The 18,400-nt window shown below is 32.2% G+C and overlaps 2 protein-coding genes across 2 annotated transcripts; both read right to left on the bottom strand.

The window, feature by feature from the left end:
* Positions 1 to 1,333: 1,333 nt before the first annotated feature.
* On the bottom strand, positions 1,334 to 5,415 carry LOC135193823 (bilin-binding protein-like). Its single transcript, XM_064217890.1, has 4 exons — positions 5,292 to 5,415; positions 4,307 to 4,523; positions 3,391 to 3,498; positions 1,334 to 1,597 (listed from the first exon to the last, which is right to left on the bottom strand). The coding sequence occupies exons 1-4, from the start codon at positions 5,397 to 5,399 to the stop codon at positions 1,449 to 1,451; spliced, it is 582 nt and encodes a 193-aa protein (XP_064073960.1). The 5' UTR covers positions 5,400 to 5,415; the 3' UTR covers positions 1,334 to 1,448.
* Positions 5,416 to 10,473: 5,058 nt separating this feature from the next.
* LOC135193821 (bilin-binding protein-like) lies at positions 10,474 to 14,602 on the bottom strand. Its single transcript, XM_064217880.1, has 4 exons — positions 14,454 to 14,602; positions 13,465 to 13,681; positions 12,543 to 12,650; positions 10,474 to 10,737 (listed from the first exon to the last, which is right to left on the bottom strand). The coding sequence occupies exons 1-4, from the start codon at positions 14,559 to 14,561 to the stop codon at positions 10,589 to 10,591; spliced, it is 582 nt and encodes a 193-aa protein (XP_064073950.1). The 5' UTR covers positions 14,562 to 14,602; the 3' UTR covers positions 10,474 to 10,588.
* Positions 14,603 to 18,400: the final 3,798 nt, after the last annotated feature.

Raw genomic sequence — 18,400 nt, 5'->3', positions numbered from 1 at the left:
AATGCAGGGCCCTTGATTCCATAATATTTAAGTTTTTCTAGAAGAATATCATGCCTAACGCAACTAAATATATTTACTAACGTTAAACACTATACTTTAAATTAATATTATTTATAAAGAGGCTACCAAGTGGTAAGTGGTCACCACCGCCCATAGAAATTAGGACTGTAAGAAATATTAACCATCCCTTGCATCGCCAATGCGCCACCAACCTCTGAAACTAAGATGTTATGTCCCTTGTGTCTGAAGTCACACTGGCTTACTCACCCTTCAAACCGGAACGCAACAATACTGATTACTACTGTTTGGCGGTAGAATTTCTGATGAGTGGGTGGTACCTACCCAGACCCTACTATCAAGTAATTAATTACTACTTCCAGCTTCCTCACGAATCACTCCATTGATAAAGATCGTATGAAAATCCGTTCAAGAGAAAAGATGCGGTGGTGGATTTACTTTTATAATTTTAACTTATAAATGTGATTAGTAACCTTAGGTGTGATTAATAAACATATAAAAGAAAAAGTAAAAATGTTTTGCTTGTATGTAAGGGGTAATCTCTAGAACACTGCTATTTATATATGAGAAAGTATATAAAGTATATATGTATTATAAATGAGAAAGTGGCTTTCACTGAATCGAATTTGATAAAATCTGGTATGAAACAATCTGGAGGTAGTATGATACCTCTGGAAAGACAGAGGCTACCGATAATAAAAATAAATAAATAAATATTTATTATAATTGTGTTCTTGTACGGTTCTATATTTAAAGAAAATAACTCATTGTATTTTAAAGCCAAATAGCCAACAAATTCTAAATAATCTAATATTGATAACTGAAACTATCCGAAGCAATCGGATAAACTGAAATAATTTTACATCCGTAACCGTATTTGTAACCGGAAAAATATTCATAGATATGTAACCAGAACATCCCTGGACATCATATAGTCTGTTACAACAACAGAAGTAAATATAAATAAACTACTTTATCATTATAAATCTCGAAATAATCTTTGCTATTTATTACAGATTAGAAAAAAAAATGGCGATTGACTGTCGGCCAAGCTATCATCGGATCTTTGTAAAGTATAATTTAAGTGGATATAAGTAGTTTAGTAGAATCAATTTATATTAATCAATTACTATTTTAGCACATAATATAGCTGATTAATAAACAACATATAATCTTATTTATATGAATCGTTTGATTTTCTTTACGACTTCCTTGATTGGAATAGGGTACAGATGTATAATGCGAGTATGTCTATGGAAAGGAAAAAAAATAACCTATTTTGTGGGTATGTATATTTAATAATATTTATTTAATGGGTTAACAATTCACTTCTTATGACGAAAATAATTAAATCCTTGTACACGTATATTTTGGTCACTCGTATTGTAAATCTCGATACTGTTCTTGTTAAAATCTAATTAAATTGATGTTTAGGCATCGACCCTGCAGGCTTCTTCAGATAAGTCTGGCCAGGTGAACTTGCTGAGGTCGAGTATCGCCGATTCCTTAACGAAGTTCTCGACGGTAGTCTTCACGGTGTCGTCGAGAGTCTTTGTTCTGGATAGAACCCAGGCGAAGTCTGCAAGGACAATAATTTAATTTGACAGTGTGTCTACGAATAAATATCTTTAATGATAAATTTATTAAATCATAGTTTGCTTATTATATATAGTATTATTTATTAAATATAATCGTAAAACACAATACAAACAGCTGATATGAATGCTATGTTCTAGACATAGCCTTATATCTACGTCATTTTCTAGACGTATTAAATTCCACACCTGCCATTAATCTAAGTGGCGTTAGGGTATTAAATGTTATTTTAAATATTTTATCAAATATATAAATCCGATCGTAAATAATATTGAATAATTGATAAAATCACGTTCAAACCAACGTGCTATATTATCATGTGATAAACACTTATAATTGTTTTACAAAACAATTTTAGGTAACAACAAGACTTTGAATTGAATTGACGATGTTTCACAATGAATTCGCCAAAATTACAATAAACAAACATTGCTTATAATCCTAGTACGAATTTACACGAATTAGGTGATATCAGTCAAACATAAACCGAAGAGTGTCCAATTGTAACGCACAACTCACACAAAGCAACGCGCGAATGGACCAATCACAGAACGGCATTCAATGCAGTGCGTTCGCACGACGAAGAATAATTCCAATTTTGTTCGTGTAGACACACACATATGAATCATCATTACACAGGCGAGGCTATCGATCGTTATGGATAAGAAATTTAAAAGTAAATTAAGAACTAAAAATATCTAGAAAATTCCTCCAACAGAACCCATCTCTTTGAACATTTCTATGTAAGTACTTTAAAAATAATCTCTTATCTTTGACATTAATTAGATACGTTTTAAAACAATGAATTATTCATAATATTATCAATGCAATAGAACAAGTTTTTTATCTTTATTTCTTACACATTATTATCAAAACTCATTCAAACGAAGGTGATAAATATTTATACAGTTATATTTATTATTTATATTATTATATTATTTATTTATTTATAGAGTTGTTAATTTACTAAAATCAATTTTGCATAGTCCATAAAGAATCATATTAAATCAGCGAATTGATTCCAAAATTTACGTCAAATAAAATTTCCAAAGAACTTATTTTCTATCAATACGAGCCGACAAGCAGAATGAAATAGTTTGAGTAACCAATCATAATCCTGGACAGTGCACTTTTATTATCATGTGAAGAAAAACTATTGGATAAAATTCATAACTTATAAACAAGCATACACAGTACCGCTGGTACGGAAAGAAATACTTCTTACCTGTGCAGTATTCATTATTGTGTAATACTTGATGATTATCAGCAACGGAATGCTCTTGTATGGCTCCGACATTTAATCTTTTCATTATCGTTTTTTTTTTATATGAGTCAATAGTGCTCACCATTTTAATTTGGAATAATGTTCGATTGTACTATCAGTGAACGCCGAAGTACTGGATCAGATTTGGATAATTCCCCTCTATATTACTTGGATTATTTGATTATATCTTTTAAGAATTTTTTATCATATAAATTTACAATTTTTATTTAACTTTGACTAAACGCCGACTTTATATTTTTTATATAGACCTTTATATTTTTTATATAGAATATTCCAGCAGTTTCGACTGCCTCGTTAGTCTAGTCGCCTCAATTAGGGCAAATAAAAAGTTATTAAGTTTTTCGGTTAAGAAACTCTTGCAGCTGAGCTCTTTCTAATCGTATTGTGATTCAATTCAGTCGTTCTCAGATTAATTTTTAGAATGATATAGCCTAGAATATATTAATAGTTCCCTTATTAACTGAATTTAAACCAATTAATAATATTATTACCTTGTCGGGTCTTCTTATCTTCGTCGAATTTGCAATGGTAGGCGACGGCGTAGTTTTTGTAGTCAGTGGCAAGAACATTTAAGACATTCTTAGTTTCAGCGCCGGATGCTGAAAGGTGAAATTATTTTCTGTACATAAATAGTAAATAAAAGTACATGCTTGGTGGTACGCATTTACTCGGTGGTACACTCATCAGATATTCTACCGCCAAACAGCAGTACTCAGTATTGTTGTCTTCCGGTTTGAAGGGTCAGTGAGCCAGTGTAACTACAGCCACAAGGGACGTAACACCTTAGTTCCCAAGGTTGGTGGCGCATTGATGATGTAAGGAATGGTTAATATTTCTTACAGCGCCATTGTCTATGGGCGGTGGTGACCACTTACCATCAGGTGGCCTATGCTCGTCCTACCGATATTATAAAAAATAAAAACAAACAAAAAAACATGCTTCATGTACATAATAATGCAGATAATTTCGGTACATCAGTCACGAAACATACCACTGAAACCAATTAATGTCTACTCATGTTGACCGCACCTATTTAGATAACTCTTTATCGTTCTAGTAATTTAACAATAGAAGTACATTTAAAAAATTAGGCGAGTGCACATTATTTGTTTCATTAATTGTATTTCATTTCGACAAGGGTTTACAACAAAATTTATTTAAGAATGATGCTTAATCTTGATGCGGATATAGAACTTTTTTAATTGAAGGTATGGACTTTCTCGGAGCACATCCTATATGGACCACTCATCTCGTATTCTACCCCAAAATAGGGACTTGGTTTGAAATGACATGACATCTTAGATACAAAGTATGGTGGTGCGTTGATTACGAAAGGGTCGGTTAATATTTTTCTTACAGTACTAATGTTCATAAAAATGTTAAATAACGAATATTATTTAGTCTTACGTCCATAGGGCAGGGTGAAGAGAAGTTTGCCAGTGTTTTCAGCGTCGTCAGCGAGCTTCGCGGTACCTTCGATAATAGCGAGCTTATTGTTGGCAACATGTAGGTGCTTTACTTTGAAGAAATCGCCCTCTAATTCGTACTCAGCACTACTGCACTTGCCAGACTTCTCAGCGTTATTTTGGTACCTGCCCAATTCGTACCATGTTCCCTGGCCATACTGTATAAAATAATAAAAATATATATATATGTTAATATATTATGTTAACATTCTTGAAATATATTTCGGTGTCTACATTAGACAGGTAACTAAATATTGGGATTACATTTGTACCTAGATTATAGAAAAATCTTCGGTACGTGTGTATGTTACAGATTCCCTCTTAACAAAAGTAAGTATTTTAGGTAAAAGTACGAAATATATGTATAAAATTGCATATAAGAATAAAAAATACGGGGTTTTTTTTCTTCACAAAATAGTTTCGAAATTACTCATAAATTATATGTAATATAAGAAGCGGTCACCTGGAACTCATTCACTCTACTAGAAGACGCTTGAAAGAACTTTATTCCAAAAAAAATTTAATATAAACTAATAAAAAATTACATTAGAAGAATAAGTTATAGTTCGAAAAAAAAAATCCGCGAACAAGAATGGGACCTATCGCTACATCAGTTGATATATTTGCTTAACGAAAAACTTTTAAAGCAAAAAGTATTGTAACGTGACGTCATAGTCTACGACCTACGCCGCGTACAAATTAGTCATAACTCTAAACGTTGTACAATTTTAGTAATTTATTTTATTTTATTACTCCTAATCAATTTTATAGTATTATACAGCACGAAATAAATTATACACACAAATTAAGCAAATAACAAACAAGCGGATTTGAACCCGTAATCTTCAGATCACGTGCTCTAACCACAGAGTCATACATTTAATAATACTATAGTAATTATTAGAAAAAAAGAAAAAAAATCTTACACATGCAAAATTGAAGTTCTCAACCGGCTTAAGGTCTGGGCACTGAGAGTCGACGTAGACGTTGGCTGTGACCGAAGCCACCAAGGCGAGGATAATGACTGGGAACATCTTGTATCAAAAGCTCGTTACTGTTGCGAATGCTGACACTAATTGACAGTGAAACGAGCAATGCATCCCCTTATATACTGGCAATCTAACTTCCTCGTCAGAGGTCATGATAAAATTCGGGATTCTATTTTTAATTTAAATTTTTTCGTCTCTACGTCACAATATCAATTATAAAGTTTTCCTTATCCCTGATCGTGTAGCATTTTCCGCCGCACTATAGAAATTAATTAATTTCGACTGAACTTGTTTTATCATATTAAATTTAGAACAAAGTTTTATATAGAAAGCATTCATATATTACCGTTAAGGTAGAGCTTCTAAGAAATGCATTCGATCGACCGTTTTTTCTAGTCTCGAAACCCTTTTATTTTGATGGGATAATATATAACCTATACCATTGTAAATATTAGTAATCGATATTTTGGAATCGGATGAGTATTATTAACAGACTTAAAAAAGGAACATGTTTTACAACGTGTCTTACAACGTTCACAGTTTTTCAGTCATTAGACAATACAAACCGCTACATCCTTGCGTTTTAAAACTGTAATATCTTCAAAACTTTTCATTTAAATTACATGCTGTAAAGGGACATATTGATCTATATTAAATGCACAATGTATTTAAGGTACTTCATTGGATAAAGATTAATACTGTATTGCTCAAAATCGCTTCGAAAATAAGCCATTATTTATCGTAAAAAGTAAAGGATAAAAATGGCTTTTGTAGGTTATCCCCAAGAGATACACATATGCCATCCCAGACTTTTTTGAAGACCTTTTTAACGTGTACAATGCTGTAGTACATTATTTTTATCTATATCGTAGGGTTGAGCCAGCGTTTGCAACGTAAGCGCAAAAAATGTGTTTATTTACGACATCACATTAGAAACCTTTAAAATTATCAGTGATCCCCATCTATACCGTGTATGTATACATATAAATCATTCTCTTGAATCACCATATCTATTAAAAAAACGCATCAAAATCCGCTCTTTTTCATTTATCAGTTATGTTAGTGCCTACTCTAAAATATTCAAACCTGTATGTCATACAGCTAAATCATTGCATATAAAAAAATATATATTGACGCACTTGATAAAATTAAAATAACATGGAAAATTATTAATTGCGAAACTGGAAGAGCCAAAAATAACATCTCCGACTTTAGCTTATCTATTGATAACAATTTATTTTCCTCAGATCGGAACGTTGCTTGCAACTGTTTTATAAAAATTTTTTGCTGACATTCCATTTTCGACTACTAACTCATTAAATTCCTCTCCTACCGTTGCTGAATCATTATTAAAAAACAATGTGGAAGAACGTAATATTAGTTTTAAATTTAATACAGTAAGTGTAAATGACGTAATAAGTTCCTTCCGGTCACTAGATATTAAGAAAACGGCCGATCTGCGGGGGATCTCCGTTAAGGGAGTCAATTCAATAATTGATGTAATCGCACCCTACCTTGTCACTATATTTAATAATTGTGTCCTTAGTGGCGTGTTTCCTGACCTCATGAATATTTTATTGTAATTATTTTTTTAATGTACTTAAAACTTAGTTTAATTACGCCGAAGAAATAGAACTACACACGCGCGCGCACATACATGTCCCTTTTTTTCTGTATTTTTTATAAAATAATTATATAAGCTCAGCCCAGAGTCTGTTTTGCTCTGTAGTTGGAAATATGTAAACTCCTGTGATTGGAAACCAAGTAAAGCCTGCGCCTGAACTGTGTGCGGTCGTGTTGCTTTTGTCGTTCCTCTGGTTTATGAGAGTAATGGAATAGACGGTGCACCTTTGGGCACACAATTGTACAGTATTATGTGTCCTGCGTAGTTGGCTGATCTTGAGATTATCGGCCTAAATCGATCAGAATAACATCATATTGCACACACATATATATAAAAGTAGTTCATTTGATACATTCGCTCACACATTCCTCACAGTAATTAACGATCTATAAATTCGTCAATGATTAATAACTGTTATAAAAAAAAAGATAAAGCTTTTGACGTATTAACAAAAAGACACGTCATTTTGTTCTACTGGGAATTTGAATTCGATTTTAATGTTGTATTCGCTTTTATTGCTTCATTATAATGTTCAACGCGTTCCATCTGCCTTGTAACCTATAATTTCTCTGTTTAGAGGGTGATCTGGTGACATTTTTTAAACAGGCTAACTTACGCTATATCCCAAATTTTGTAAATCTGTTTTCAGCGATAAGCTTGAGCACTTTTAATGTATGTGTTCAAAGTCTATTTAACCTATATAAAAAACCGTGGCCTTAGTATTTATTGATTTCTAGGCAAGATACATAAAATATAATTTTATATTACTGACACAATCTGTAAATAAAATTGTTGGAAAGGAGTAGCTACCGCGTTTCTTGCCGGTTCTTATCGATAGAATCTACTTTCCCAACCGGTGGGTTTACATTTAATTCAACTACTTGAATAACAAAATATAATTTTGATAATTATTTTGATTAAAAAAAATAGAAATCACTGATGTTTTCTATAAATATATTTGTTCTTTTCGTAAGTAAGTACAGAATTTGTAAAAATTAAATCAAATCAAGTTTATTCAAATAAACTTCACAACGAAGCGTTTTTGAATCGTCAATATTAAAATACTAACACCGTTTCGGAAAGCAGCCTCCAGCGAGAATAAACGGCAAAAAACTCGCATAGTTGCTCTTTTCAAATAAACAGATTTACAATGCTGTTTTTTTTAAAATATTTAGTGTTTTTTTTTTTCTAAAAAGTACTATTTTAATGAATAATAAGACTTATTTATTAATTTAGTCTTAATAAACTTTTTAAATTTCGTAAATGGTAAATTGGTTACATTTCCCGGTATCTTATTATATATGCGTATACCATTGCCCAAAAACGTTCTCTTTACCGTATGCAAATGGAAAGTAGGGGTTACAAGTTTATTCTTATTTCTTGTATTAATAGTATGTATATCAGCTTTTATGGAAAACTTTTGTATATTCTTCTGTATAAACATTATATTATCATAAATAGATTGTGAAGCAGCCGTTAATACACCTATTTCTTTAAATTTTTCGCGTAATGATGTCCTAGAGCTAATATTGTAAATAGTTCGGATAGCTCTTTTCAATATCTGCTGCATTACCCCATAACAACATTCCATATGACTAAGACTGTGAAAATTACTAAAATAAACTAGTCTAGCAGTACTTATGTCCGTGAGTTTTCTTATTGTTTTTATTGTATAAATGGCACTACTTAGTTTCCCTGCTAGGGCATACAAATGAGTGCCCCACTGAAGTTTGGAGTCAAGGGTTATCCCTAGAAAGGCCGTCGACTCAACAAACTCAAGCCTTTCATTATTCAAAATGACGGCAGAAGAATTTGATTTGACATTTGGCAGATAAAACAAAATACATTTAGTCTTTTTTGCATTTAGTACCAAATTATTTATGTCAAACCAACCAAGAACCCGCGACAGAGCACTGCTTACAACGTCATAGTTGTTTAGTTTTCTGTCGAGTTTAAAAACAAGGGATGTATCATCTGCAGACAGTACAATGTCGCAAGTCTTATTTACAAAATAAGGTAAATCATTTATATATATTAAGAACAGGAGAGGTCCTAAAATTGAACCCTGTGGAACACCCATTTGCGCCAGAGCGCCGTTTGATTTTACACCGTTAACAGCAACCTTTAAAACTCTTTCATTAAGGTAGGAGGAAATGAATTTCAATGCAGGGCCCTTGATTCCATAATATTTAAGTTTTTCTAGAAGAATATCATGCCTAACGCAACTAAATATATTTACTAACGTTAAACACTATACTTTAAATTAATATTATTTATAAAGAGGCTACCAAGTGGTAAGTGGTCACCACCGCCCATAGAAATTAGGACTGTAAGAAATATTAACCATCCCTTGCATCGCCAATGCGCCACCAACCTCGGAAACTAAGATGTTATGTCCCTTGTGTCTGAAGTCACACTGGCTTACTCACCCTTCAAACCGGAACGCAACAATACTGATTACTACTGTTTGGCGGTAGAATTTCTGATGAGTGGGTGGTACCTACCCAGACCCTACTATCAAGTAATTAATTACTACTTCCAGCTTCCTCACGAATCACTCCATTGATAAAGATCGTATGAAAATCCATTCAAGAGAAAAGGTGCGGTGGGGGATTTACTTTTATAATTTTAACTTATAAATGTGATTAGTAACCTTAGGTGTGATTAATAAACATATAAAAGAAAAAGTAAAAATGTTTTGCTTGTATGTAAGGGATAATCTCTAGAACACTGCTATTTATATATGAGAAAGTATATAAAGTATATATGTATTATAAATGAGAAAGTGGCTTTCACTGAATCGAATTTGATAAAATTTGGTATGAAACAATCTGGAGGTAGTATGATACCTCTGGAAAGACATAGACTACCGATAATAAAAATAAATAAATAAATATTTATTATAATTGTGTTCTTGTACGGTTCTATATTTAAAGAAAATAACTCATTGTATTTTAAAGCCAAATAGCCAACAAATTCTAAATAATCTAATATTGATAACTGAAACTATCCGAAGCAATCGGATAAACTGAAATAATTTTACATCCGTAACCGTATTTGTAACCGGAAAAATATTCATAGATATGTAACCATAACATCCCTGGACATCATATAGCCTGTTACAACAACAGAAGTAAATATAAATAAACTACTTTATCATTATAAATCTCGAAATAATCTTTGCTATTTATTACAGATTAGAAAAACAAATGGCGATTGACTGTCGGACAAGCTATCAACGGAAATTTGTAAAGTATAATTTATGTGGATATAAATAGTTTAGTAGAATCAATTTATATTAAACAATTACTATTTTAGCACATAATATAGCTGATTAATAAACAACATATAATCTTATTTATATGAATCGTTTGATTTTCTTTACGACTTCCTCGATTGGAATAGGGTACAGATGTATAATGCGAGTATGTCTATGGAAAGGAAAAAAAATAACCTATTTTGTGGGTATGTATATTTAATAATATTTATTTAATGGGTTAACAATTCACTTCTTATGACGAAAATAATTAAATCCTTGTACACGTATATTTTGGTCACTCGTATTGTAAATCTCGATACTGTTCTTGTTAAAATCTAATTAAATTGATGTTTAGGCATCGACCCTGCAGGCTTCTTCAGAGAAGTCTGGCCAGGTGAACTTGCTGAGGTCGAGTATCGCCGATTCCTTAACGAAGTTCTCGACGGTAGTCTTCACGGTGTCGTCGAGAGTCTTTGTTCTGGATAGAACCCAGGCGAAGTCTGCAAGGACAATAATTTAATTTGACAGTGTGTCTACGAATAATCTTAATAGTCGAATAGTACGAATAGTCTTTAATGATAAATTTATTAAATCATAGTTTGCTTATTATATATAGTATTATTTATTAAATATAATCGTAAAACACAACACAAACAGCTGATATGAATGCTATGTTCTAGACATAGCCTTATATCTACGTCATTTTCTAGACGTATTAAATTCCACACCTGCCATTAATCTAAGTGGCGTTAGGGTATTAAATGTTATTTTAAATATTTTATCAAAATTTATAAATCCGATCGTAAATAATATTGAATAATTGATAAAATCACGTTCAAACCAACGTGCTATATTATCATGTGATAAACACTTATAATTGTTTTACAAAACAATTTTAGGTAACAACAAGACTTTGAATTGAATTGACGATGTTTCACAATGAATTCGCCAAAATTACAATAAACAAACATTGCTTATAATCCTAGTACGAATTTACACGAATTAGGTGATATCAGTCAAACATAAACCGAAGAGTGTCCAATTGTAACGCACAACTCACACAAAGCAACACGCGAATGGACCAATCACAGAACGGCATTCAATGCAGTGCGTTCGCACGACGAAGAATAATTCCAATTTTGTTCGTGTAGACACACACATATGAATCATCATTACACAGGCGAGGCGATCGTTATGGATAAGAAATTTAAAAGTAAATTAAGAACTAAAAATATCTAGAAAATTCCTCCAACAGAACCCATCTCTTTGAACATTTCTATGTAAGTACTTTAAAAATAATCTCTTATCTTTGACATTAATTAGATACGTTTTAAAACAATGAATTATTCATAATATTATCAATGCACTAGAACAAGGTTTTTATCTTTATTTCTGTCACACTTTTAACAAAACTCATTCAAACGAAGGTGATAAATATTTATACAGTTATATTTATTATATATTATTTATTTATTTATAGAGTTGTCAATTTACTAAAATCAATTTTGCATAGTCCATAAAGTATCATATTAAATCAGCGAATTGATTCCAAAATTTACGTCAAATAAAATTTCCAAAGAACTTATTTTCTATCAATACGAGCCGACAAGCAGAATGAAATAGTTTGAGTAACCAATCATAATCCTGGACAGTGCACTTTTATTATCATGTGAAGAAAAACTATTGGATAAAATTCATAACTTATAAACAAGCATACACAGTACCGCTGGTACGGAAAGAAATACTTCTTACCTGTGCAGTATTCATTATTGTGTAATACTTGATGATTATCAGCAACGGAATGCTCTTGTATGGCTCCGACATTTAATCTTTTCATTATCGTTTTTTTTTTTTATATGAGTCAATAGTGCTCACCATTTTAATTTGGAATAATGTTCGATTGTACTATCAGTGAACGCCGAAGTACTGGATCAGATTTGGATAATTCCCCTCTATATTACTTGGATTATTTGATTATATCTTTTAAGAAATTTTTATCATATAAATTTACAATTTTTATTTAACTTTGACTACACGCTGACTTTATATTTTTTATATAGACCTTTATATTTTTTATATAGAATATTCCAGCAGTTTCGACTGCCTCGTTAGTCTAGTGGCCTCGATTAGGGCAAATAAAAAGTTATTAAGTTTTTCGGTTAAGAAACTCTTGCAGCTGAGCTCTTTCTAATCGTGTTGTGATTCAATTCAGTCGTTCTCAGATTAATTTTTAGAATGATATAGCCTAGAATATATTAATAGTTCCCTTATTAACTGAATTTAAACCAATTAATAATATTATTACCTTGACGGGTCTTCTTATCTTCGTCGAATTTGCAATGGTAGGCGACGGCGTAGTTTTTGTAGTCAGTGGCAAGAACATTTAAGACATTCTTAGTTTCAGCGCCGGATGCTGAAAGGTGAAATTATTTTCTGTACAGAAATAGTAAATAAAAGTACATGCTTGGTGGTACGCATTTACTCGGTGGTACACTCATCAGATATTCTACCGCCAAACAGCAGTACTCAGTATTGTTGTCTTCCGGTTTGAAGGGTCAGTGAGCCAGTGTAACTACAGCCACAAGGGACGTAACACCTTAGTTCCCAAGGTTGGTTGCGCATTGATGATGTAAGGAATGGTTAATATTTCTTACAGCGCCATTGTCTATGGGCGGTGGTGAGCACTTACCATCAGGTGGCCCATATGCTCGTCCTACCGATATTATAAAAAGTAAAAACAAACAAAAAAACACGCTTCATGTACATAATAATGCAGATAATTTCGGTACATCAGTCACGAAACATACCACTGAAACCAATTAATGTCTACTCACTACACTCACTCACTACTGTTTAGATAACTCTTTATGGTTCTCGTAATTTAACAATAGAAGTACATTTAAAAAATTAGGCGAGTGCACATTATTTGTTTCATTAATTGTATTTCATTTCGACAAGGGTTTACAACAAAATTTATTTAAGAATGATGCTTAATCTTGATGCGGATATAGAACTTTTTTAATTGAAGGTATGGACTTTCTCCGAGCACATCCTATATGGACCACTCATCTCGTATTCTACCCCAAAATAGGGACTTGGTTTGAAATGACATGACATCTTAGATACAAAGTATGGTGGTGCGTTGATTACGAAAGGGTCGGTTAATATTTTTCTTACAGTACTAATGTTCATAAAAATGTTAAATAACGAATATTATTTAGTCTTACGTCCATAGGGCAGGGTGAAGAGAAGTTTGCCAGTGTTTTCAGCGTCGTCAGCGAGCTTCGCGGTACCTTCGATAATAGCGAGCTTATTGTTGGCAACATGTAGGTGCTTTACTTTGAAGAAATCGCCCTCTAATTCGTACTCAGCACTACTGCACTTGCCCGACTTCTCAGCGTTATTTTGGTACCTGCCCAATTCGTACCATGTTCCCTGGCCATACTGTATAAAATAATAAAAATATATATATATATGTTAATATATTATGTTAACATTCTTGAAATATATTTCGGTGTCTACATTAGACAGGTAACTAAATATTGGGATTACATTTGTACCTAGATTATAGAAAAATCTTCGGTACGTGTGTATGTTACAGATTCCCCCTTAACAAAAGTAAGTATTTTAGGTAAAAGTACGAAATATATGTATAAAATTGCCTATAAGAATAAAAAATACGGGGTTTTTTTTCTTCACAAAATAGTTTCGAAATTACTCATAAATTATATGTAATATAAGAAGCGGTCACCTGGAACTCATTCACTCTACTAGAAGACGCTTGAAAGAACTTTATTCCAAAAAAATTTAATATAAACTAATAAAAAATTACATTAGAAGAATAAGTTATAGTTCGAAAAAAAAAAAAATCCGCGAACAAGAATGGGACCTATCGCTACATCAGTTGATATATTTGCTTAACGAAAAACTTTTAAAGCAAAAAGTATTGTAACGTGACGTCATAGTCTACGACCTACGCCGCGTACAAATTAGTCATAACTCTAAACGTTGTACAATTTTAGTAATTTATTTTATTTTATTACTCCTAATCAATTTTATAGTATTATACAGCACGAAATAAATTATACACACAAATTAAGCAAATAACAAACAAGCGGATTTGAACCCGTAATCTTCAGATCACGTGCTCTAACCACAGAGTCATACATTTAATAATACTATAGTAATTATTAGAAAAAAAGAAAAAAAATCTTACACAGGCAAAATTGAAGTTCTCAACCGGCTTAAGGTCTGGGCACTGAGAGTCGACGTAGACGTTGGCTGTGACCGAAGCCACCAAGGCGAGGATAATGACTGGGAACATCTTGTATCAAAAGCTCGTTACTGCTGCGAATGCTGACACTAATTGACAGTGAAACGAGCAATGCATCCCCTTATATACTGGCAATCTAACTTCCTCGTCAGAGGTCATGATAAAATTCGGGATTCTATTTTTAATTTAAATTTTTTCGTCTCTACGTCACAATATCAATTATAAAGTTTTCCTTATCCCTGATCGTGTAGCATTTTCCGCCGCACTATAGAAATTAATTAATTTCGACTGAACTTGTTTTATCATATTAAATTTAGAACAAAGTTTTATATAGAAAGCATTCATATATTACCGTGAAGGTAGAGCTTCTAAGAAATGCATTCGATCGACCGTTTTTTCTAGTCTCGAAACCCTTTTATTTTGATGGGATAATATATAACCTATACCATTGTAAATATTAGTAATCGATATTTTGGAATCGGATGAGTATTATTAACAGACTTAAAAAAGGAACATGTTTTACAACGTGTCTTACAACGTTCACAGTTTTTCAGTCATTAGACAATACAAACCGCTACATCCTTGCGTTTTAAAACTGTAATATCTTCAAAACTTTTCATTTAAATTACATGCTGTAAAGGGACATATTGATCTATATTAAATGCACAATGTATTTAAGGTACTTCATTGGATAAAGATTAATACTGTATTGCTCAAAATCGCTTCGAAAATAAGCCATTATTTATCGTAAAAAGTAAAGGATAAAAATGGCTTTTGTAGGTTATCCCCAAGAGATACACATATGCCATCCCAGACTTTTTTGAAGACCTTTTTAACGTGTACAATGCTGTAGTACATTATTTTTATCTATATCGTAGGGTTCAGCCAGCGTTTGCAACGTAAGCGCAAAAAATGTGTTTATTTACGACATCACATTAGAAACCTTTAAAATTATCAGTGATCCCCATCTATACCGTGTATGTATACATATAAATCATTCTCTTGAATCACCATATCTATTAAAAAAACGCATCAAAATCCGCTCTTTTTCATTTATCAGTTATGTTAGTGCCTACTCTAAAATATTCAAACCTGTATGTCATACAGCTAAATCATTGCATATAAAAAAATATATATTGACGCACTTGATAAAATTAAAATAACATGGAAAATTATTAATTGCGAAACTGGAAGAGCCAAAAATAACATCTCCGACTTTAGCTTATCTATTGATAACAATTTATTTTCCTCAGATCGGAATGTTGCTTGCAACTGTTTTATAAAAATTTTTTGCTGACATTCCATTTTCGACTACTAACTCATTAAATTCCTCTCCTACCGTTGCTGAATCATTATTAAAAAACAATGTGGAAGAATGTAATATTAGTTTTAAATTTAATACAGTAAGTGTAAATGATGTAATAAGTTCCTTCAGATCACTAGATATTAAGAAAACGGCCGATCTGTGGGGGATCTCCGTTAAGGTAGTCAATTCAATAATTGATGTAATCGCACCCTACCTTGTCACTATATTTAATAATTGTGTCCTTAGTGGCGTGTTTCCTGACCTCATGAAACATAGTAGAGTATTACCAATATTTAAGTCAGGTAGTACATCAGACCCCAACAACTATAGGCCCGTCTCTGTACTACCAACTCTTAGCAAGATCTTTGAAAAGTTATTACTAAATCAAATGCTAGTACATTTTAACAATAACAAGTTGCTACACAAGAAACTATTTGGATTTACAAGGAGTCGCTCGACAACTGACGCTGGTGTTGAGCTCGTTAACAATATTTACAAGGACTGTGAGGAGTCACAGGAAGCCTTAAGGATATTTTGTGATTTATCTAAGGCCTTTGATTGTGTGCAACGAGAAACTTTGGTTAGGAAGCTACGTCATTATGGAATTAGAGACACTGCACTCAGTCTTCTGATTTCGTATCTGAGCAATCGGATTCAGAGGGTTGATGTAAATGGAAAGAGATCTCCCGGGTCTCCAGTTACTGTGGAGGTCCCTCAAGGATCAATTCTTGGACCATTTCTCTTCCTTGTTTATATAAATGACCTGACATATCTCCTAGGTGATAAACTCGAGATAGTATTGTTTGCTGATGTTACTTCTTTAATTTTTAAAATAAAAAGACGTCTTTCAATATATGACGATGTGAACAATGTTCTCTCTGAAATAGTAAATTGGTTTAGTGTTAATAAATTGTTGTACAATAGTAAAAAGACAAAATGTATTAAATTCACTACCTCCAATGTAAGATGTGTCAAAAGGAGTGTACTTTTAAACGGGGAAGCATTAGATGTTTTAGAATCTACAGAGTTCCTTGGTATGACAATAGTCTTTAAGCTCCAATGGGGCCCCCATATAAATAAATTGGCGAATAGACTCAGCCCTGCAGCCTATGCGGTAAAAAAAATAAACTTCTGACTGATATAGTCGTGGTAAAAAATAAGAAATTACATAATGATATTTATTATTATATTGTAATTATTTTTTTTAATGTACTTAAAACTTAGTTTAATTACGCCGAAGAAATAGAACTACACACGCGTGCGCACATACACGTCTCTTTTTTTCTGTATTTTTTATAAAATAATTATATAAGCTCAGCCCAGAGTCTGTTTTGCTCTGTAGTTGGAAATATGTAAACTCCTGTGATTGGAAACCAAGTAAAGCCTGCGCCTGAACTGTGTGCGGTCGTGTTGCTTTTGTCGTTCCTTTGGTTTATGAGAGTAATGGAATAGACAGTGCACCTTTCGGCACACAATTGTACAGTATTATGTGTCCTGCGTAGTTGGCTGATCTTGAGATTATCGGCCGAAATCGATCAGAATGACGTCATATTGCACACACATATATATAAAAGTAGTTCATTTGATACATTCGCTCACACATTCCTCACAGTAATTAACGATCTATAAATTCGTCAATGATTAATAACTGTGATAAAAAAAAAGATAAAACTTTTGACGTATTAACAAAAAGACACGTCATTTTGTTCTACTGGGAATTTGAATTCGATTTTAATTCTGTATTCGCTTTTATTGCTTCACTATAATGTTCAACGCGTTCCATCTGCCTTGTAACCTATAATTTCTCTGTTTAGAGGGTGATCTGGTGACATTTTTTAAACAGGCTAACTTACGCTATATCCCAAATTTTGTAAATCTGTTTTCAGCGATAAGCTTGAGCACTTTTAATGTATGTGTTCAAAGTCTATTTAACCTATATAAAAAACCGTGGCCTTAGTATTTATTGATTTCTAGGCAGGATACATAAAATATAATTTTATATTACTGACACAATCTGTAAATAAAATTGTTGGAAAGGAGTAGCTACCGCGTTTCTTGCCGGTTCTTATCGATAGAATCTACTTTCCCAACCGGTGGGTTTACATTTAATTCAACTACTTGAATAACAAAATATAATTTTGATAATTATTTTGATTAAAAAAAATAGAAATCACTGATGTTTTCTATAAATATATTTGTTCTTTTCGTAAGTAAGTACAGAATTTGTAAAAATTAAATCAAATCAAATCAAGTTTATTCAAATAAACTTCACAACGAAGCGTTTTTGAATCGTCAATATTAAAATACTAACACCGTTTCGGAAAGCAGCCTCCAGCGAGAAGAATTGGGCAAAAAACTCGCATAGTTGCTCTTTTCAAATAAACAGATTTACAATGCTGTTTTTTTTACAATAATTAGTGTCCTGTGATGGAACCCGAGCCTAAATAGGCGTTTTTTTTTTCTAAAAAGTACTATTTTAATGAATAATAAGACTTATTTATTAATTTAGTCTTAATAAACTTTTTAAATTTCGTAAATGGTAAATTGGTTACATTTCCCGGTATCTTATTATATATGCGTATAC

Source organism: Vanessa tameamea, chromosome 19, assembly GCF_037043105.1.
Source record: "Vanessa tameamea isolate UH-Manoa-2023 chromosome 19, ilVanTame1 primary haplotype, whole genome shotgun sequence".
NCBI classification, from domain to species: Eukaryota; Metazoa; Arthropoda; class Insecta; order Lepidoptera; family Nymphalidae; genus Vanessa; species Vanessa tameamea.
Note: the sequence above shows the minus strand (reverse complement) of the source record. Positions and strands in the feature narration are given on the sequence as shown.